The 21,828-nt window shown below is 47.1% G+C and overlaps 2 protein-coding genes across 2 annotated transcripts in view; one reads left to right on the top strand and one right to left on the bottom strand.

Moving 5' to 3' along the window:
* MRPL33 (mitochondrial ribosomal protein L33) overlaps nucleotides 1-4,216 on the top strand; it is a 5,977-nt gene extending 1,761 nt beyond the window's left edge. The window contains exons 3-4 of the mRNA XM_010156349.1: nucleotides 1,746-1,852; nucleotides 4,032-4,216. Coding sequence (XP_010154651.1) covers nucleotides 1,746-1,852; nucleotides 4,032-4,105 — 181 coding nt within the window. The 3' untranslated portion in view covers nucleotides 4,106-4,216. The remainder of the gene's footprint in view (nucleotides 1-1,745; nucleotides 1,853-4,031) is intronic.
* Nucleotides 4,217-5,345: 1,129 nt separating this feature from the next.
* RBKS (ribokinase) overlaps nucleotides 5,346-21,828 on the bottom strand; it is a gene marked incomplete at its 5' end in the record, with an annotated part of 42,630 nt that continues 26,147 nt past the window's right edge. The window contains one exon of the mRNA XM_010156348.1: nucleotides 5,346-5,519. Coding sequence (XP_010154650.1) covers nucleotides 5,346-5,519 — 174 coding nt within the window. The remainder of the gene's footprint in view (nucleotides 5,520-21,828) is intronic.

Raw genomic sequence — 21,828 nt, 5'->3', positions numbered from 1 at the left:
CCCCCCCCCCCCCCAGTGAAGCCAGTACCAACCAATTGCTGGGTTTGAAGAGATTAATCTTGTTACAGATGAGTCCTGTTACAGGATTTCTGCAAAATTATCAGGGTTTGGAATTCAGAAAGTGCTTCCCAAGTATGTGCCTGACAAGGAAGAGAGCAGTTTGACATCTCCGTGTTGTGCTGTCATCTGTTTGCAGAAACAGACACAGCCGAGCAGGATTGTTTCTAGGAGGTGAAAAAGTAGCTTTTAAAAATGGTGTTACTAATGATAATGTGGTGATTTCCCCCCCGCCCCCCCCCTTTTTTCTTTCTGGTGTTCCTTTCTCTGTTCTTTGTATGGTCCCATATACACTTCAGGAACATGTTATCCCTTTATATTATTTACCCTTCTCTGCTCCCCTTGGGTTTTCTCCCTGTGTCCCAGTAGCTTTCCACTGTTCTGCCTCTGCTCCTAGTTACATTTCTTCATTGGGCAGCAGTTTTTTTTGAGCAAGGTGTGTGGTTCAGAAAGGGCCTGGCCTCAAATACGCAGCGCACAAGAACCTCAGGGCCTGGTCATACCGATACCGCTGATCCCCCCAGAAAGGGGAAACGGCACAGAGGCTTTGAGGAAGTGGGTGAGGTGTAGGGGAAGGAGTCCGTGTGGTTAGTGGTGCTACAGTCACACCTGCAGCAGCCTACGGGAGCGGAGAGTAAGTGGGGATGATCCCTAGACTGTGTGTGGTCAGTTGGTCTGCAGGAATCCTGCTGTTTTCCGTTTATTTTGAGCTCGACAGTCAGTGAGATTGCAAAGGTGAAAAGGGAGAGCTCAGGGAAGTACATTGGTCAGAGTTTCACCGGTGACAAGAATGGCTGTCACTTCCAGGTTAATTCTGACAGACCCTTTTGTATGAGAAGCAGGAAAATCCAAGGAAATCAGCTGAATGCCCACGTGCAGAAGTGTGTCCATCTCCTTATTGCAGCGGAAGAGAGACGTCATTTACGGACCAGTTAAAGGGTTCGACCTTTTCTTTTGAAACTCCAGAAGGTGCCCTGTGTCTGGGAAGTTGCGCAGAGCTCGGCATCCTTCCAGGGTGGGGGCGTGGCCTTCCCTGCTCCCAGGGACACCGCAGCTGCTGCCAGCCTGCCTGACAAACTGGGGGCCATTCCGTGGGGATGGGGGGGCGGTTCCCGCGGCTGGGTTAACGACAAGCCTCCCGTCTCTAGCGGGATGGACGGGGTGGGTCCTGGCGCTCTGCTACTCCTTTCGCATCCCTCGTTCCATCCTGTCTGCTGGGGTTCCTCTCTGCGTGTGGAAGTGACAGTCTGCGACGCAGTGTTAGCTGCAGCCCAAACATCTTTAGCTAGCCCCATCCTTCCCCTCACCGTTACCTTTTAAGCCGTAATGACTCAACTGTATGCTGATTTTTATTTTACTTTTTTACCCCCTTTCTTTCTTTCCCGTTTTTCTTCCTCCTCCCTCACTGTTTCACGGAGGAGCTACGTCCGTCTGGGCTTGTATTCTGCTCAGGAGTTACTCGGGCTCGATGCTGGAGCTCAGGGTTTATGGGAGGCTGTTTGCATTCCAAGTTCAGCGCGTAGTACTGACGCTCCCACCCAGAACTTCTCCGACTGACGGCGAAACGACGGCGTCCTGACGCGGTTGTGCCCAGCCCCTTCTGCTACAGCCTTGTCCCTCTCGTCACGCGTTCGGGCTGCCGACGGGTGGGTGCTGCGCTGACACACAGACATTCCTTTTGACTTCAGATATATTCTGGTGAGGATGAAAAGTGCAGCCGAGACGGGCTACTGTTTCAACGTCAGGAGACTCCGACTGCAGGAGAAACTGGTCCTGCTGAGATACGATCCCATCGGTAAGAGCTTGGGGAAGAAGGCAGCCTGCTTTGTATCAGCTGCTCTGACTGTGTGGGGCAAAAGATTTGAATGCAACAGGATTTTTCCCATCTAAGCACAATGTGTCATAACGTGTTTCATACTGGGATGACTGTACAGATGCTGTTCTTCATGACATTCCAGTGGGAAGTAAACGTTACCCTCATTTTACAGATTGTGGCAGTGAAACAAAGTAATGACTTGCCGAACACATCAGAGCCTTTGATGACAGCCGTGCCACATGTCGGTGGCAAAGCAAAGTGACACAGGGGTTCTTTCAGTCTGCTTCTTTGTGCGGTTTGCTAGCCTGTGCTACCTCCAGCAAGCAGCCGCGAAGTATGCAGCAATAGAGATGTTTTGTTAAGCTGCCGGGGGTGCTCTAGACAATGAATATAACCATCGCTTACAGAAAGGACTTCTAAAGACATAAACACAAGTTCTGTCTGTGCCAGGAATGAGACCACTCTCCAGATGACAGTCTGTGGGTTCTTTTGTGCTCCTCTGGTCCTTGCAAATTTTCTCAGTTTAAGAATCTGGTTTGTTGGGGGGTTGTAGCACTTGCCAAGCTGCCTTTTGCTCACCAAGCTTTTTGAAAGGTGACTAAGAGCTCAAGTTTCTGGGGGAGGAACCAGTGTGTAGCTAATACTAAAAAGCTTAATTTAACATTAAAAAGCTTAATTTGGGGAAACTTATGATTTAAGCCAGACCATGCTAGAAATAGCATGGGGGAGTTAATGCAAAAAAGGCTTATTTAAATCGATAGACTAAAGAAACGGGTTCATTGGCTCCGAGTAGGAGGTAACGGTGCGTGGCCGGTCGTTCTGTGGTTTGAGCTTACTGTTGTCTTACACTGCTGCGTTCTTGTGGGATGCCTGACCTTTCCGTACCGAGATCAAACAGCACAGGAGCTGTATGGCAGGTGAGAGCAACCACCAGGGCGGCAGCAGCGTGCTCTCACCAAAGCACTTGCGCTGACAGGGGTTGTGGCTCTCCTTCACAATTCCATACAGGAAGGGAATCGGAGATCACTGGGAGTATTTTGTCACTCCAGCAAAGTTTAAATTCCTGCACTGAAACATCGTGCAGAGAGATCCTCCAGAAGCTTTTCAGCTTGTGGGAAATGTGAAGAGAGTGGAGAGCTGGGGCTAAGTAGCACTTCAGTTGCAGAACATGTAGTAGGTTGTTGAAGTACGAAATTGGAAGTAATTAAGGAAAAAAGCTCGATCTTTGTAGCCTGTGGTAGAACACAAGTGAGAAATTGATGCGAGAAAGTGCTGCGTGTGGGAAGGGAATCAAATTTGAGTCTAGATACCAGCTCACATCAGGAATATGTTGGGAAGCATTTTCACTTGGCATGCATTTTCACCTTATGTTTTGTACTTCTCAAAAACCTGGGACCTCCGCAGAATGAAGCTTTTTAGTGAAGTAGTGGCAGCCGTGCCCGAGTTTCACTACCTCCTGACGGCAGCAACAGAACGTGTTACTAAGGAGCAGTGTTTGTTAAAGCAAAACTTGCACGTGGAAGAAGAGATTTCTGTATGGCATGGATTGCTTTCGCGTAGCTTTCCAAGGTGTTCAGGTCGGGAGGTTCTGCCGGAGCGGTGGTGCTTTTCAGGTGGCGCTGTAAAGCTTTGCTGCCATTCCTTTTTTCGTTCTTCGGGGTTTGTTTAGTAACGCATTGACCGAGCTTAACCTGGAGCTGAACGGACTTTGCCAACATCTGCATCGGGTGCTGGAGGCAGGGTCAGGTGGTGCCTCGCCCAGAGGTCCACGGGACGCTCAGTTAGCCAGCTGTGTGACCGACTAGATCCCACTCCTCACCTGTCGTCGCTGGGGCTCTGGAGCTGCAGGGCAGTAGAAAGCACTAGAGAACCTATTTCTGTCTGTGCGTAGAGCAGCTGTGGCTCAGAACAGTCACACAGAGCAGCTGGTGGATGTTTTCAGCCATTCAGCTCCCGATACTGATCTTCACTGAGGTACAACGGGCCTCTTGGGAACCCCGAAGTACGTGTGGCGAAGGGAAAGCGCCACCCAACTCCTTGAGGAGCCGGTTCACTGCAGCGCTGCGCCAGTGGGGCTGCTCCACGCTCCTCAAAGCAGCCAGGAGAGAGGGATGTAGGCTCGTTGCATTGGATTTTAACGCTTCAGGCTTCTTAACAGGTTCTTTTTTTTTTTTCCCTACCGCGAAACAACGTGTCCTCTTCACAGAGAAGAGAAAAATCCGCTCGATATGAACAATGCCTGGGCTTGGTTTATGCATGAGGATAGGATGGTCTGGGGGCAGGACGGGGTGAACGCTGATTCAGAAATCCAGCAACATGGGCTGAAAAGGGAGGAAATGAACTGGGATCACCGTCTCCTGTGATTTGAAGGCCATTGTGAATAAAACAATGTAGAGAGAGAAAATTCTTAATGTCTGGACATAGATCATCACAGTAACATTTATTTATCTTTTGAGTTATTTTTACAGTCCTCAATTAAAAAAAATTAAATAGCAAATCCCATTGTCTGTGTTTTCCATTGTGAAAGAGGCTGTAATCTTCAAAGCAACTATTGTTTTATAAGGCAATAAAAATGAACATTTTCCACAGCAGGTTTTTTTTAAGATTGTATGTTTTTCCCCCCCCCCCCGCCACAGATTCAACAGTAGTGACCACGAACTGGTGGTAATCCGTGGAGGGGTGGTGGTGCACCAGCTCTTTCCCAGGGAAGGCAGAAGCAACGGGAACCTGGGGAAATAAGAGGAGCTTTTGAATAAGCTGTGACCACGGCTGGAAGGGCTGTATTGTTTTCAGTCAGGTAAGGAGGGTGGGTTTTCACTCCCGGATTTTTGTCAAGCGTGAAGGAAGCAGACAGCCAGAGTAGCTCTCTGGTGGATTTGGAAGTTTGTCTTTAATTAGCTCACTGACGTTTAGAGCAGTGTGGCTAGAAACAGTTTTCAAAGTCTACCTGAGCAGCACTCGTCCTCTTTCCAGCTGGAGGGACATCCCACAGGCCGTGAGAGCAGCAGGGCACAGTGCCGCAGCTCCTGGGAATTGCTCTGCGGCGCTTCGTTACAAGTGTTGGGCTGGGAGCTAAGGCTCTGCTTCACGTGCTGGCATGGCACGGCACGGCGCAGGAGAGGGGCTGACGAGTGAATCGAGTGGGATTGCTACCAGGAGCCCGGCACCCTGCAGGCGTTCGGCTGTGAACTTTGTGCGGTTCCGCCTTTGTGCGTTTCAGCACAGCGCGTCGCGTGGGACGGCCGCGAGCCCAGCGGTGAGGTGTGTGGCTGGAGCGACCTGCCGTGCTGTTTGAAAGGTTCCCCCCCACCCCACCTTACGGCTGCAGAGCAGGAGCTAACAGGATTCCTCTCCTTAGAAGCCAAGAGACTTCCCTGGTCTTTCCAGTCAGCAGCAGAGAGCCTCAGGCTGTCAGGAGAGTAACGCTGTCTGGGATGAGATAAAACCAGTACCTTGAGCTAGACAGTGTCAGTTAGAAAAGGTCCCGAGGCAAGTCCTTCCTGTAAGGATAGGAAGACTGCGTCCCTGATGCCTGGACGCTCACTGATGCAACACAGTTAGACTTCCTGATCATTTCCTCCATGGGTAACTTGGGATAGTAAGCCAGGTAGAAGGCCAGTGCTCCCACGAAACTGTCTCCAGCTCCCTGGAATAAAATAACAAACAGGTTTGAGGACGGGGAAACAATTCAGACATGTTTACTGGCAAGACAGAAGTTGTGGCACCAACTGCAAGAGTCAGGAAATTGTTCAGGGCTTGAATTCAAGTCACTTTTCCATGCCTAGGAAATTCTGCCACGTTAAACTGAGGCCACGATGCCCCCTTTGTGCCCCCAGTGAGTGGAGGGACGCACAGAAGGCGGCTTGAAAGGCAGGCGTGCTGCGGGTCGGCGGCGTGTCGTTACAAACGCTGCTGTTGAAACTTCCCGTTGCTGGAGTGTGCGATTTTGATTTCCCAACCTGAGGGTTCCATTAAAGCTATTCTTCTCTCATTTAACTTCTGTTTTTCATAAAGGGCAGTGGGACAAGGGGCAGAGAAAAGGGGAAAAAAAATAAGCCATGTGGCTTGTGGTGTCTAAATTCGTAGTTGCAGAACGATACATTCTGATGCTTCCAGAACTTCGCTGTTGCTCATTAAAAAGCTCCCGCTAATGAAGGTCTATCATATAGGCTGCTCTGACTCCTGGGGCAAGCTTCCCTGCCTGCGCCGGGGGGTGGAGGGCAGCGACATCCCCCTGGAGCTACCCATCCCGGGCTGTGTCTCCCCGGAGAGCTGCCCGCCCCGCGCGAGCCCTCAGCAGAGGAGGGCGAGCCTTCCCGCACGGACGCTGGCCGTGCCCCGGCTTCCTCTGGCCCTCTAGCCCAGATGCCGCTGGCTGTGCTCCAGGCAGCAGGGAAGGACAACTCCCTGCCTCCTGGGCGCTTTGTCGCTTGGTCTGGACGCTGGGTGCTCTCTAGTGTCCCCAGCAACTGGCAAGATGAATAGTTTTTAACTTGATTTGCTCGCTGCATTCCACGGTGTCCCTCCCCCACCCCACAACTGGCTTGATTTCTAAGGTCAGACTGACAGCAGTTCTTGTCGGTACCGTAAAACTGGTCCTGAGATCCCCTTTTCTCAAACTGTGCTTTTATACCAGGAAAAGCATTACCCTGGACACACTGGTAATACCCTGTTTCCTTCAAGAACCAGCGTATGGGCTATGTCCCCTGAGGGATTTTGCCTCTGTAGTTGTAATAAATATGCCCCAGGAGTCATGGGGCCAGAGCAAAGGGCCTGGAAAAGTTAGTTGAGATAGCTGAGCAAAATTTCTAACTCGAAGTTCAGGCTAGGAAGTAATTTTCCCATTTTGAATTCCAGTGGTTCTCGGTGTTAAACTCCTACTTAACCTAAAATCAGCTGCATATACCATTCCGGCAAAAAAATACCCTTTCCACAGAAATCCACTGGTAAGGCTGCAAGCAGCTGAGGGGGCAGAGCAGCATGGCAATTGCGAGGGAACGCCGAAGGGGCGAGCGCAGGATACAGCCCACGCCGTGCCTCGCCTCTCCTTGCCCAGCCCTTCCAGGCAGCTGTTTGCACTGGTGTTCCCAGTCAGGGAACTGCCAGCTGAACTCCCGCTTAGCCTGAGGTTTGGACACCGTCTTCCCGCGCCTTCACCGGGGGGTGTGGTTGCCTGGCAAATCACACGTTACTCAGCGAAGAGGCGGCCGGCGTGCAGCTGTAGCGGCACCTGCTTCAACAGTTCCTAGTCCTGAACGTACCCGGGGCAGGGGAAGGTTTTTATCAACTTCTGTCAGGCCTTTGTCCCTCCTCTGGTTTCCAGCGCTCCCACAACAGCAGGTGGGGCGGGGACAGGTGGCTGCTAGTTAAGCATTGCCAGTGTCTTTTGTCTGAGGCATAATACAAAAATCTCCGGCCCATCTCAGGGGTTATAGAATCACAGAATCACAGAATGGTTTGGGTGGGAAGGGACCTTAAAAACCATCTAGTTCCAACCCCCTTGCCATGGGCAGGGACATCTTCCACTAGACCAGGTTGCTCAAAGCCTCATCCAGCCTGGCCTTGAACACTTCCAGGGATGGGGCATCCACAGCTTCTCTGGGCAACCTGTTCCAGTGCCTCGCCACCCTCTCCGGGAAGAATTTCTTCCTGATATCCAATCTAAACCTCCCCACTTTCAATTTAAACCCGTTACCCCTTGTCCTGTCACTACAGGCCCTTGTAAAAAGTCCCCCCCCGCTTCCTTGTAGCCCCTTCAGGTACTGGAAGGGGCAATAAGGTCTCCCCGGAGGCTTCTCTTCTCCAGGCTGAACAAGCCCAACTCTCTCAGCCTGTCCCCATAGCAGAGGTGCTCCAGCCCTCTGAGCATCTGCGTGGCCTCCTCTGGCCTCGCTCCAACCAGTCTATGTCCTTCTGATGTTGAGGGCTCCACAGCTGGACGCAGCACTCCCTTATTATCTAATTGGTGCGTGATTAATTACTAAAGCTATGTGGGCGCTGCTGTGAAGGACCGAAGAAGAATTTCAGCAAGCAGATCTGTTAGGCTGCAGCTCTCGCAGGCAGAACTCGTCATTTTTGCACCAACCATTTCTCATACAGCCATCACCGGGTCATGGCAGCGGCCAAATATTACCTTAATGCAGAATACTCAGAGCATCTGGTGTCAAATAGCATGAACTATTAGTTGGCAGCAGCATGGAGCAGAATGCTGTCTTTTTGATCTCGATTTTAATGGAGGTAACTAAATACTGCCCCAAATAACTGCTGCGCTCTTTGCCACTGGAGCAAAACAAGACAAACTGCACATCACCCAGGTCTGGGTAACGGCAAGTTCTCCCCGCGGCGTTCCTGTGCCTCTCCTCACTGTGGGTGATGCTCTGAGGTTGTGAGGTGGCTGTAGAGCTCCCCTTTGGCGAGGCTGAACAACGTTAAATGACTACAAAGGTGGAAAAGGGGGTGAACAGCAGACTAGAATGGAAAAAGGCCCGCTAGTTCTTTTTCTTTTTCAAGAGAAAAGGTTATGGGGTGACTGGAGAATATACAGAAGGATTTGATGCCAGTAAACTTTTGCTGAAATCCTTACTTCCCATATGTAGACTGAAGCTGTCAGTATCCCTAAAGCTCAGCTACTGCAGACCCCAAGGGTATTGTAATCCCATCACTGGTAAGTAAACGTTTTGTGGGGGGGGTGTTTGCAATCTAGGAATCGCGCTGCAAAGCGCAGCAGGTGTCAGGCTGAGTATGGAGACGTGCTGTTCAACCTCACTTCTGGTCCGTGCAGACCCGGCTGGTCAAACGTGACTTAACGAGCAACAGCAGAACTGATGCTGCTGGAAGGGTAACTGCAAGCACTATTTTCGTCTTGCAGAAACAGACCTTCCCTCTTCTGTACTGCGGAGTAACCTACACCGGGTTTGGTAGGCTGAGAAAAGGTCAGCGTAGAGCCGAAGAAGGAACAGGCTCAGAGTAAAACTAAGATTATCCAGACTCTGGAATAGCACATACAGGCTTTACATTTAGCTGTTTCAAAACCTGCTGTAAGAAAAAAATGATAACCTACTTCACAAAAAGAATGAATTCTGAAAATGGCCAGTAAGGTGCACTTACTCTGACAACATAGAAACACAGAATATGTAATATTTTACATTCTTCAGCATTTTTCTTCCAGGAGTCCTAATACATTGCAGACTGAGATAATCCTCATACCCTTGAGGGCCTGGAGACAATTCATTCCGTAATTATAAAAATATAACTTGTTTAACCTTTCTCTAAAGCACAGGATGCCAGTTTGTATGAAATAAAATAAAGAACCGGATCAAAAAAATTGTCTGATACAGCATGGCTCATCCTAAAATGCAAATGTTACGGTTTTGACTAAGTTTTATGGTTTTGAAGCAGTTTTGAAAACCTATTTATATTCTGTGCCACTAGTCTGGAAGGTCCTTGTTTTCCTGCGTGCCTGGAAAAGGGCATTTTTGTTTGTTACAGTCCAGCACTGACTGAGATTCTGTGCCTCTAGAGAAGAGAAAACCCACAAGAACACTTCTATTTATACCTTCGCTTTTGTTAGTCCTGATTTGTCAGAAGCCGGTTCACAACTCTACTACAACTATTTTTATACGATGCTGCCCTGAGCAGCTTTTTAAGGAAAGCGCTTTGTAAGGGGAAACTACGTTGTTCAACGGTCCTGCCAGCAAGTAAAGCATTTTTCAGTGAATCACGTGCAGATCAATAGGGTGCATGTCACTTAGACAATAAGATGGCTTGTTCACCAAAAAAACATGGGGGCCAAGAGGCCAAAAGCTACAGTTCACAGTGCTGCAGCACTGGCTCTGCCTTGTTCCAGGGAAACCTCCTCCTCAGCCTTCCCCCCACCAGCCTGTCGTCGGGGCAGGAGTAACGGCAGAGGAGGGGGCTCTGGCACCTGAAGCCTGATGATACTGAACCTCACCAAACCTCCCCAGGAGATTTTCCAAAAGTCGCAGTCTGTGTGCGCTACCTGTATCACGTGGATTCATTCCATGAAATACACTGTAAGAGCACATTACCGAGTCCTGAAAGGAATGATGTGTTGTGGAGCAGCACAAGAGAAACGTTAGGCACGCCTGTAACGCTGAGTCCTACGTTTAGTGAATAAATCAAAACATCAACCCAAAAGCTGTCACAAGCTGCGCTATAGTGTAGGCTCAACGACGCTGCTTGCAACGACGCTGATGCCTCCCGGGAGCGTTCAGCGCAGTGCACACCGAAGGAAGCCCGAGAGTACGCTGAGGCGGTGCAGTCTGAATGCACGGCAGTGCAGAGATGCCCAGCTCTGTCGAAGGAATCGGGCCTTGGAGAATTCCTTCTGTATTTACGGCACTCCGTAACGGTGCGATCCTGCGTTACGCTAAGGACGTTACCGCGCTGTGTCACACCCGCTCAATGTTCCTTGCCGTGCCCCTGCGTACTCTCTACCCAAACTCCAAATTAGCCCGACCTAACACAAAGCCAGCTGTCAGCGAAGGTGCTCACCATCCATTCCTCATTTGTGGGGGCAAGCCCATGTCTCCCTACAAGAATCCCTGGGCTGTGCTTTGACAAAAGGTTACTAGCAGAACTGGAGAAACATCTCTGGCCTTCGGGATATATTCAGACACTCTTGTGCCAAGAGAGTCGGTGTCTCAGCTAAGAGATAATTTCAGCTGAAATGCTCAGGGAGTAAAATATCCCTTGGTAGCAGTGGCTGGATCAGTTAGACAGCTTCTTTTTTCTGTCTTTATTTTTTTATCATTTCCTTCTCCCTGAAAGCCCATGTTTATCCTCTGTGTAAAGGAGAAGGGTTTATTTCTGGAAATGTGACTAGCTGGTTGGTTTTTTTTTTACTTTTGCATTTATTTGCCTGTGCAATACATTTAAATTTTGGTTTTGGGCGTTTAATATTCTCCCCCCTCACCCCACCCCTTTTCCTTATGTTTCAATGGAGAGATATTTGGCAGTTTGAATTAAGACAGTCTTTCAATTGAACCAATGCCACTATCTTGAAACTCTCCTGAAATGAAACAAACATTGGCTGTCTGCAAACTCTATTTCCTAAGCTCAAGGCCCAAGACGGGTGACTCCTCCCACAGTGTCTGGGTTGCTGATCCTGCGTGGAAGGATCGGAAGCATTGTAGGGAGGGCACCCTACAGATACTGGCGGGACTCTGCACGGCTGCGCTTACAGGAGCAGACCTTTGGTCACACGCCTCTAAAACCTGAAATAGTTGACAGTTACAAAGAGATTTTCCACTAACACAGTTACTCCTATATCTAAGTTTTGAGCCAGAACAAAATGATAAAAAGTCCTTAACATGGCACTAGCAAATTTTGCAGTAACAAATAGCGGGGCTCACCTTCTTAGGCCTAAGTTAGGCTTTTGGTGGAGATTGGAGAGCACCGCAAAGCTACTTGGGTTGAAGAGAAAGGAGAAGTACCAGAAGCCACAGTGCCCCAGACCTGTAGGGTCTGGAACCACAACTGCGTTACTGTGCGCAATCTGTGCTCTGGTAACTGAGTGTTTCTGCAGCCTCGTCACAAAGACAAGCTAGAGCACGTTACCCTCAGCCGAAGGAAAATACGGAGAGAATCTGTGGTAGCGGTGCTTGCCTGGCCTTTTCTTCTTCCACCCTGCCTTCCCCCAGCACACAGGGATGCTGCCTGACGCGGTCTGCACGCTCCAGACCAAGTCACGGGGAACTGCTGTGCTGCTGCCCCCCCGTACGCTCCTTCTCCCAGCCACGTGCGGGATGGCTGTACTCAGCCACCGCTTAGCAGCGGCGGGAGGTGCAAGCTCACACATCTTAATTTGCATTCCCCGTAGGTTGACAGTGCACTCTTCATTCCAGTGATTCAGACTGCACTTTCATAACCGGCTGAAGCCAATCCCTGGTTATGTTCTCGCTGAAAGGCTCAGTCCCCACTCATGTTTTTATCCTTGTCTCATGTTCCCACGCCCTCCCCTACATCAGATCTAGCACTCATGCGCCCAGGCAGGGAGGCAGATCGGTTCTCTGAGCCGTCTGAAGACTCAGCCAGCCAACACTGACCGAGAAACAGCAGTTTCCACCCAGAGCAGCAAGCTGCTGTGTCGCCACATGGCAGCTAGTCCATTGCAAAGGAGATTGGGGTTAGACACACTCCTTCCGGCAGCAGCAAGCCCTGGGATCAGCTTAAGCCAACTGCGAAACCTCACCTTTGGTCAACACCAGGCAACTCATTAACTCAGTTGTGTATCCGAGTCCTAATACTCTGGCTCCTCACTCACGCAGGGAAAGCTGCCTGTTCCACTCTCCCCCCTGTACCCTATGGGCTCAGACCGCAGGAATGAGGGAACGATAACACAACCTTTCTGTATCTTTCCCAGTCTGTTCTGGGAAGCCGTGGGAAGGAGCAATCCCCAACTTCCTTGCGTTTATGTTGCGTCGTACTTGCGCAGCCCTGGATGGGGAAATTTTCTTGCTCGCACGTCCTCCGGTCCTTGAGAAGTGAGAGGTAGCGTCTTGAGAAGTGAGAGGTAGCGACGCTACACCCACTGCAGACTATCAGTTGGGAAACATCAAAACCAAAGCACGCCACACAATGCTTCACATCAGCCACCAGGAATTTTTACCCGCTTCCTGACAGATTTCCTGATGGTTCATTAACGGTGATTAATCAGCCTGACCGTTAACCCCCTGCATTCCTGAGAGATTAATCTCCATACGAGGCCTCCTGCAAGCATTTTCTTTCCTTTCTGAAACATCCTACTGCATTAAGTTAGTCACTGTTTCTAAAAAGATCGGCGATGAGCATTACAGATGCATGAATTCCCCTGAAAAGCTATCTGGTTTGTGGTGAATGTTGGAAGTAAAACATACAACATTCACAACTCTGCAATTTTTCATTTGTATGTCATCTAAAAAGCACAGCTGAAAGTATCTAGAGATCTGGCAATATCAAACAGTCCTGCCTTACATTTCGAAGCCCCTGTACAGCATCTGCTTTGAAGGCAGGTAGTGGTGCTCTCATTTCACATGACGGGAAATGAACCCAACTTAAGATCAAGGATGTTAAGAACACCCACTTCGAGACATCTGTGGGCTGAACCCAGAGCTCCCGCTCTTGCACGGACTTTAACAAGAGTCACATGAGCTACCCGACCTTCAAAGATGAGGCACAGCTTGGGAACCCCAAAACCGGGGTATCCAAAATTAGTAAGTGGACCTCCATGAGTTGCCCGCAGCTCTGCCAGATTCTAGGGCAGGATCAGAACAGGGGAGGTTCCCCCCTTCGCTGTTCACATGAGAAATGCTGCAAGGTGTCTGTGAGGTGGGGCTTTCTCTTAGTGCACGCTGACGAAATCTGGGAGGGAGCACGGGAAGCTGCATTCCGCCAGGTAGTAACATTCCCGGATGCCACTCAGCACTGGGGAAGAAAGTTACTCTGTGTTGCAGACTAAGCCCAGAAAGCCAACAAAGTATTCACCCACAGGGAGCACTCTGTTTTCTTAATCATCGAAACAATTCACTGTGATGAGGCTCATATAAACTCCTTTCAACTCCAGATCACATTAATGAGAGGTGACGAATTTATTTCTTTCTTACACAATGGAGTGAGAGCACTGAACCAGGAACTCCACACGCCGTTCCGAAAACAACAGCTCCATGTGTTGCTGAACCTGTGAGATTCCCGTCAACCAACCATTTCACCACTACTCTGGTTTCTGTGCTGCCAGAGTGATATTTTGAGAAGGAATAACATCAACATCAGAAGGATATAGACCGGCTGGAGCGAGTCCAGAGGAGGCCACGCAAATGCTCAGAGGGCTGGAGCAGCTCTGCTATGGGGACAGGCTGAGAGAGTTGGGCTTGTTCAGCCTGGAGAAGAGAAGGCTCCAGGGAGACCTTACAGCACCTTCCAGTACCTGAAGGGGCTACAAGGAAGCTGGGGGGGACTTTTTACAAGGGCCTGTAGTGACAGGACAAGGGGTAACGGCTTTAAACTGAAAGTGGGGAGGTTTAGATTGGATATCAGGAAGAAATTCTTCACAGGGAGGGTGGTGAGGCACTGGAACAGGTTGCCCAGAGAAGCTGCGGATGCCCCATCCCTGGAAGTGTTCAAGGCCAGGCTGGATGAGGCTTGGAGCAACCTGGTCTAGTGGAAGGGGTCCCTGCCCATGGCAGGGGGGGTGGAACTAGATGGTCTTTAAGGTCCCTTCCAACCCAAACCAGTCTGTGATTCTATGATTCTATGACTATTTCAATTTAGGATACACTTCTGTGTAAATTTTTAGTTTAAGCTTTGGTTAGTTTTAGCCTTGGTACCTGCTTCTTCCTTCGTTTCACACTTGATCTATGATTATTTGATCAGAAAGTACACACCTCACAGAGAGACTCCAAGCCAGCAGAGGAAACCCTCCACACGGGGTTTTTTTTTGCTGGAATGCATACAGAAAGCTTACGACATACAGCACACAGTACTGGAAAACTCCTGTTGCACTTCAGCTGTACACAAAACTCTCCAGTGGCATTCTTGCAAAGAACAGCACATGTACCTAGATGTGTCAACAACAGGGAAGCACACAGACATCACCGCCAACAGAAGACGGACTTTCAGGTGCTCATGCTACAGGAGCTGCGTCTACCTTTCCCAAAGTCTGAATTTGCACACAGTCAGCCATGGCTGAAGCTCGGCCCTAAATATAGCAGTTCCTCAGGAGGTGGATTTGTACTTCTCAAACTGGTTTATCAAGCCTCAACAACACGCAGTTCCTACCAGGGGGGTTGGAACTAGATGATCTTTAAGGTCCCTTCCAACCCTAACCATTCTATGATTCTATGATTCTGCTCTCCTACTCTAATCAAAAGCTACACTTATCTCACTTCCTTGGGAAGTACTTTACTCCATTATTCCTGTCACACTCATGCCGACTTGTAATTTCTTCCTAGCAAAGCTCACGCTTATGTGTTAATTCACAAATTTCATTTATTGAACAAATGAAACTAGAGCCGAAGCCCTGCCCAGCATACACCACATCACTCTGACAGTACACTGCAAGCAGTGGCAGTGGGTTTCCCTTCCACACAATCAGTCCCCCAAACCAGGAGAGAACTGGCCAAACTGTCACCGACTGTGTCACCCGTTACCACGTTGGTGGCTGACACGGCTTCAGGACCCCATAATCTAACAGCCAAGTCAGAAGGGGGAAATCTCCTTGCTGGGATATTACACTAGCCACATGTGCTGCTTTTCTCTCAGACTGAAAATGCCAAAAGACTCTTAGTGATCCCATCTAATCTGATGAGATGCACTCAGAATGACACAACTGCCATCTCGCCTGGAATTGATCAAAAAACCATTCTTTTTTTTGCACGAAAGCTCCATATGCTCGAGTGCCTCTTTCAAAACCACAGTATCTAGCCTTTGTTGGCTGGCCACTGCTCCCGCCTACCTCTGAACTACATACCCTGGAGGGAGGAAAAAAACCACCAAACTTCAGGAGGTTTTTTTTGTCTGAGCTCACTCTAGCATTGTCCGTTTGCCAGCTCCCTGCATGCTTTTTCCTACGGAGTTTGTCTAATCGTTTTGATGAGTACTCGAGTTGTAGCTCCCCGCTCTGAGTTCAGCAAGATGTGACCTACAAGCCCAAACTGCTGCTCTGCTCCAGAATGCTGTTCTCTGCTATCTGGTGTCCTTAACCCGTGGGGCAGGTGTGCAGAACACAGGGCTCCCGTCCCTCACTCGTGGCCTGCAGCAGGGGGTGAGCACTGCGGCACTGCTTCCGACAGAAAGGGGTTCCCTGTAAGACGCACCTTTGCAACAAACATACTGCCTGCTTAATGATTTCAGTAGCAGAGTCACCAGTAACGAGGGGCAGGCTTCCAGAGACCTTCCTTACCCTTTCCCTGCACTTCTGTGTCTATTTGTGCTTTGAAAAATAAGCGCAACACTCGTTTATGGCCGCTTGGGCAGCTGACAAACATCGCTGCCAGAATTTGGGAACCTGCTTTTCAGCGGCTGAGCTGCTGTACAATAGCGGGTTTTACATCTGGATGTCTATCCCTCCACACAGAGACATAAAACAAAACCCTAAGAAAAGTGGCAAAATCATTACGCTTGACTGCAAACTGGCCGTTAAAGACATTCCTATAGGCTACCGCCATCAATCACCAAACCTTACGGGTTTAGCTTCCTTCCCTTTGTCTAGCTGGACCGATAAAGTACATTCTTTTCATGGGACAGGCTGCTAAAGATGAATCCCTTTATTCTTGATAAGAAATAAAACTTAGGGCATTTTCTGTGGTTAGAATTTGCAAAAGCAAGAAGCCTGATTTCCTCACTATTCTCATTTCTCTGTTCTTGTTCTTTTGAAAACCTAATTATGCAATATCACCAATCCAACGCAAACCAACCTTTCTGGTTTCTGTAGTGACCAAAATTACTCGGCAATGAAAACTCTGTTGGGTCTTAGCTCAGTATCAACATTACTGCAATAGGCATTTCTGGGTAACTACGTCGGCAAGGGGCTTGGGAGCCAGGTTTGCCTTCTCTCTCACCATAGCCAGAACCCATGTGAACAAACCGAGGAGAACAGGCTACGTTCCACAATAGCCGGGATGGTACCTGGTTCTGCAGAGATGAGCTTTAAAGAAGAAAAGCAGGTCTGTGACATTTGTAAGCTAAACAAATGCAAGAGGTAAAAAATGATGAGGAGTTTGGCCAAGAATATGCTGCACTATTACACAGCAGATCACATTTTCAACTTCCTACAGCTCAGGCCAGAAAAAGATACTTGGGAAGGTGACGCTCTGGATGTGCCAGAAGCGCCAGCTTCCAGTACCTATTTTTAACTGCAGGAATTTAATTAGAAAGGATGGCTGCGCACAGTTGGTTTTCCTTCCTCTCCATCCTTTGTGCAACTTGGATATCCCGGAGTGCTACGCACCATTACAACTGACACTGTCTTGTGTGCGGACATGGACTGAACATCCTCTTGGAGGAGACCCCACGCTGGCTCTATCACAAAGACAAGGGGGGGACAGCAATCCAAGAAAAGGGATGCGGCACGCTGTGCTGCAATGGTTTTGACTTGCGTTAGCCCAAGAGAAGCGAAGAAGCAATAAAAGGGTTACCTCCTACTCTGCTCTCAGCCTGTACAGATCATACCATTGTTTCATTTACTAAAGCAGCCCAGAAGTGAGATGGCACAAAGATAGCTTCAAGATACTTCTGAACTCAGCTTCCCTAGACCTCATCAGAATGTACTCTCAGGCCCAGATGCTGGACGCTGTATCCTTCACATGTTCTGGCCCCCAAACAGAACATTGGATTTGGTGCATAAAGGCCGCCAGCAACCCTACATTTTTCTGTCCAGACCAAGCCAGTGGGTTAACTTCCAAACTGGAATATTTATCAGTATGACAGTAGTGGAGCTGAAGCACCTGTCCTCGTAGTGCATTTCCACAAACCTCTTGCAGCCTCTTCATGAAGCATCCGGTGCAAAGCAGCTCTGCACTGCCATGTGCTTTCTCTTTTACGTGGACATCTACAATGATGTCCAGTTCTAAAAACGAGACAGCTGATATCCTGACAAAACTTTTCCTCCAGTCCTAATTCTCTTTGAAGAGAAGCACAGAGAAGTTACGGTTTTATCAAGGAAAGCAGGTTCACTTGCCACTGACAAGCCAGTCCCTGTGTGCCTTTGTTCCTCATCTACAAAACAGTGCTAAGAACAGTACTTTACCATGCGTTGTGAGTACCGCAGTAGTAAATAATGCTTAGCAATTTTACGTACATGTATACAGAACAAAGCTGTAGGATGCAAGGGGACAAAATGTCATGACCTGATACTGATGGTATGTAGCAAAACCAAACAATTCTTGGTATCACTAAAGTAACTGAGACAGAAATTCAGTTTTACTGTGAGGTTTGTTGCCTGGCACTCTGAAGCTTAGAAGGGAGTTAAAAAACTAAATATTGGTTTTAATCTTCATTTTATTCTACATCTTCATTAAGTACCCCCTTGTAATTTAATGCAATTTGTGGCAAATGCTAATACTGCTTTGGGCCCACTTCTCCCTGTCATCTGTATCTCTGTTAAATTATGCATTTCCATCTGGAAAGAAACTGTACAGGACTGCAGGCTCTCTTCCACTGAGAGTCAGGAATGGAGAGGGATTTAATTAGATGCTCCGTGGTTGAGAAAAGGACTAGAGCAAAGCCTGGGTGGTCTGTGGAATCTTCCACTGGAAAACAAGGCTGCAAATTGTTCTGTACAAGCCTGCTTCTGTTTGCTCATTTTGTTTACATTGTTTGTTCTTACAGATTAAAATAGACAGTTACCAGGCAGATAAACAGTGTTTCCTTCCATGACAATGTTGTCTAGAAGTTAAGGGAGTAGCATGGGACAATACATGCCTGTGCTTCATTTTTGGCTCCATCACACCAACTCCCTATCTAACTCGGAGCAAGGACATTTTTAGCTGGCGCTTCAGAGCACCTAATGGCTAATATTTTTGTTCCATTGTTCCTATCTGTAAAATGGAGATAATACAACTTTCTGCCTTTAAAGGGGAAAGGGGGTGCATCCAGTTTGCTCCAACTTTTCTCAGCTGAGTGCCAATGCAGAGGGATGCAACTCTTGCCATCCCTCTTGTCACTGGGTACCTGAACACCCTTAGGCCACTGACCAAGCCTTCTAACACTCAGGTGTCTTTAGGTGGCCTGAGACAGAAGCAGAAACTCGTGACGAGCCAATCAATTCCCATCTACACTTAACTGTGAGTCAACTCAAATGCAGTGATTTCAGTCATGTGCCCTTTCACAGTTCAGCTGAACTTCAGAACATAATAGATGCAGCTTTAAATAGATTTACAGTGAAGATTCCTGATTGGAGAGTCTGGCAGATTAAGTTATTCCTCATGTTTTTTCTGTTCCAAAATTCAATGCATTCCATATTTGTAAAAGAGGGAATGCAGAAGGCTAAGTCAGAAAGTGGGCTATGACTGGAACTAAACTTATTTATTAACCTCTCTTGGTTGCATGTTAAAGAAAGGAAGCTATTATGCTGTCGGTTTGCGGGATGTTAATGGGAGCTCTGGGCATATTTACTCTGTGTTGGTGTGTGAATAAACCCCAGATAGATAAGCTGTTTGCCCGATAGTAACTTTTTCTTTTTCCTTGAAAAAGATAAGGAAGATAATAGGAAAAAGAAAGAAAGAAAAAGAGAAAGAAAAAGAAACAGAGAAAGAAAAAGAAAAAGAAAAAGAAAAAGGAAAAAGAAAAAGAAAAAGAATAAAAAGAAACAGAGAAAGAGAAAGAGAAAAAGAAACAGAGAAAGAGAAAGAGAGAAAGAAAAAGAAACAGAAAAAGAAAAAGAAAAAGAAAAAGAAAAAGAAAAACAAAAAGAAGAAGAAAAAGAAAAAGAAAAAGAAAAAGAAAAAGAAAAAGAAAAACAAAAAGAAAAAGAAAAAGAAAAAGAAAAACAAAAAGAAAAAGGAAAAAGAAAAAGAAAAAGAAAAAGAAAAAGAAAAAGAAAAAGAAAAAGAAACAGAAAAAGAAAAAGAAAAAGAAAAAGAAAAAGAAAAAGAAAAAGAAAAAGAAAAAGAAAAAGAAAAAGAAAAAGAAAAAGAAAAAGGAAAAAGAAAAAGAGAGAGAAAGAGAAAGAGAAACAAAAAGAGAAAAACAAAAACAAAAACAAAAACAAAAAGAAGAAGAAAAACAAAAAGAAAAAGAAAAAGAAAAAGAAAAAGAAAAAGAAAAAGAAAAAGAAAAAGAAAAAGAAAAAGAAAAACAAAAAGAAAAAGAAAAAGAAAAAGAAAAAGGAAAAGAAGAGAAGACCTTGCCCTTTGTGGTCACTTCTTGCTACATCCTTCTTGCTACATCCTTGGGTAACAACAGGTTAAACACCCAACAACATTTTTCTCTTCTTAGCAAGTTAGAGAAGTGTACATCAGACACATTGTCTGCCAAATGCTTCATTTACTACCAGCTGCATTTTTACTTTGTTGAGAGATAGCTGAAATAAAATCACTGTTCTTTGTGCAAACGGCATGCTAAATAATGTACGGCTACAAGATTATTAAATAGCAAAGGCATTTGATAATATTAGAGTCAACCACAAGTCCCACTTCTGCTGATGCACAGAATTTTGAGTAATTAGTCATTGCACAGAGTGTTGTATTTATATCCCCTTGAGCCTCAGACGTTAGGCCACAAAGTCAGGAGACAAAGAATCGCTGTTATTAGGAGGACTGTTTTGGATTTATTTATATTCTAAGGCTTTATTTCAGTGTCCACTTCACTCCTCTGGCTCAGGCTTCTTCCAAACCAGAAGATACAGCTAAGTCAGAGAATTTTAGTGTAAACCATGTTTTTACAGACAAGACCTCTCAACTTCAAGCAGAAGAACTTCAATGAGTTTGCAAAGCCCTCAAAGAAGCACAACTGGCCTGGGGTTATGAGACAAGCCTGGGAAAAAGGCCTCCCAGGTTCTGTTCTGATCCCTAACAGACTTCTCATGGTTTATATGCAATACATTAATAGCAGCTCCAACTTATGGATAGATAAATTGGGATACAAAGAAGACAAGTAACTCTCCCAAGGATTTACAGCAAGTCTTTTGCAGAGCACTGGAACTCTTACTCAGTCCTTTGTTCAAATCTCTAACCCACACTGCCTTCTTTAGACCACAATTACTGCACAGGCCTGAATACTGTGACATATTTAAAATTATAGAGCTATACACTTGCATGAAGCTTTATTAAAATAAAGATTGTGTAACATCTTCAGAGTTCAATACAGAGCTGCTCAGTGAGCACTCTACTGCTCAAAGACAGCTTTTTTAATTCTCTCCCGTAGGAAGAGAGCCAGATCTAATATACTGCAGTAAGAAATCAGAGGGAAACTTAATAGGATTTGAAGACAAAACATCTGATGACAAATTCATATTGTAGCAATGAGCCTTCATCTTGCAAAACTGACATGAAAAAATAATGGTAACATTTATGACTATGACAAATAGTGTGTATCATCTGTCTCTGAATGTCGTACAGAGGAGGACTCTATAGAATAAATCATACACTCCTGTCAAATTTCAGGCATAACTGAGTAGATTAAATGTTGAATCTTATCCGGTCTCATAAACGAGTTTCCTGTTTATAAGCATGGCCCCTCAACCTGTGATCTCCTTAGCTTCCCTCAGCAGGTTGTGCACTCTCGGTGTCTGAAAAGCACAGCCAGACAGGGAAAATGCTGGTAATATAAGAAATGATATGGGAAGTTTAATGGTACTTCTTAGAAATACTGTGAAGTCAAACATTCCGGGTTCTCCATGAGATTTAAAAGGGAGAGCACGGACTTGCTGCGATTACTAGGGGCACCATTGTGAAAAGTGATTCCAAATTTTCATTTGAATATTGCATGCCCGAGCACCTCTGTTTGCCCTTCCAGAGGATACATCTGTGCCTAAGCCAGATATGCAGATGCCTGATCTCCTGATTGTGAGTGTGCTAAGGCAGGGCTTCTGTGCACACAGCACTGGCATGTGCAAACCTAGAGGTCAAGTAGAAGCTAATGAGAAGATCTTAAGCAGAACAACTGTCCTATGTATTTACAGGACCAGATGGGATGAAAATTAGAAATTCACCCTAAATGATGCCAGCATGCGTAGTTGTTACTCCATCTTGATCCAAACTGGGATCTGGAGCAAAGCAGAGGTTACAAAAACTACCCCTAGAGTACTTCCCTCCTCAGAGTGACCCCTGTGCTGCAACCTCAAAATAGGGGGGTGGCAGTGGGGCAGCTCTGGCTTGCTGAGTCAGAGCAGCACCCCATTTTCCACCTATGCCACGCATAGGAGAGATTCTGCCTGCGCCAACCCTTCAATTAAAGCATGGATCCTAAACAGGACACCCCACCTTCAGCTGCAAGGAGCAACTGAAGCCCCAGGGTGCAGC

Source organism: Eurypyga helias, unplaced genomic scaffold, assembly GCF_000690775.1.
Source record: "Eurypyga helias isolate BGI_N326 unplaced genomic scaffold, ASM69077v1 scaffold37697, whole genome shotgun sequence".
In the NCBI taxonomy this organism is placed as follows: Eukaryota; Metazoa; Chordata; class Aves; order Eurypygiformes; family Eurypygidae; genus Eurypyga; species Eurypyga helias.
Note: the sequence above shows the minus strand (reverse complement) of the source record. Positions and strands in the feature narration are given on the sequence as shown.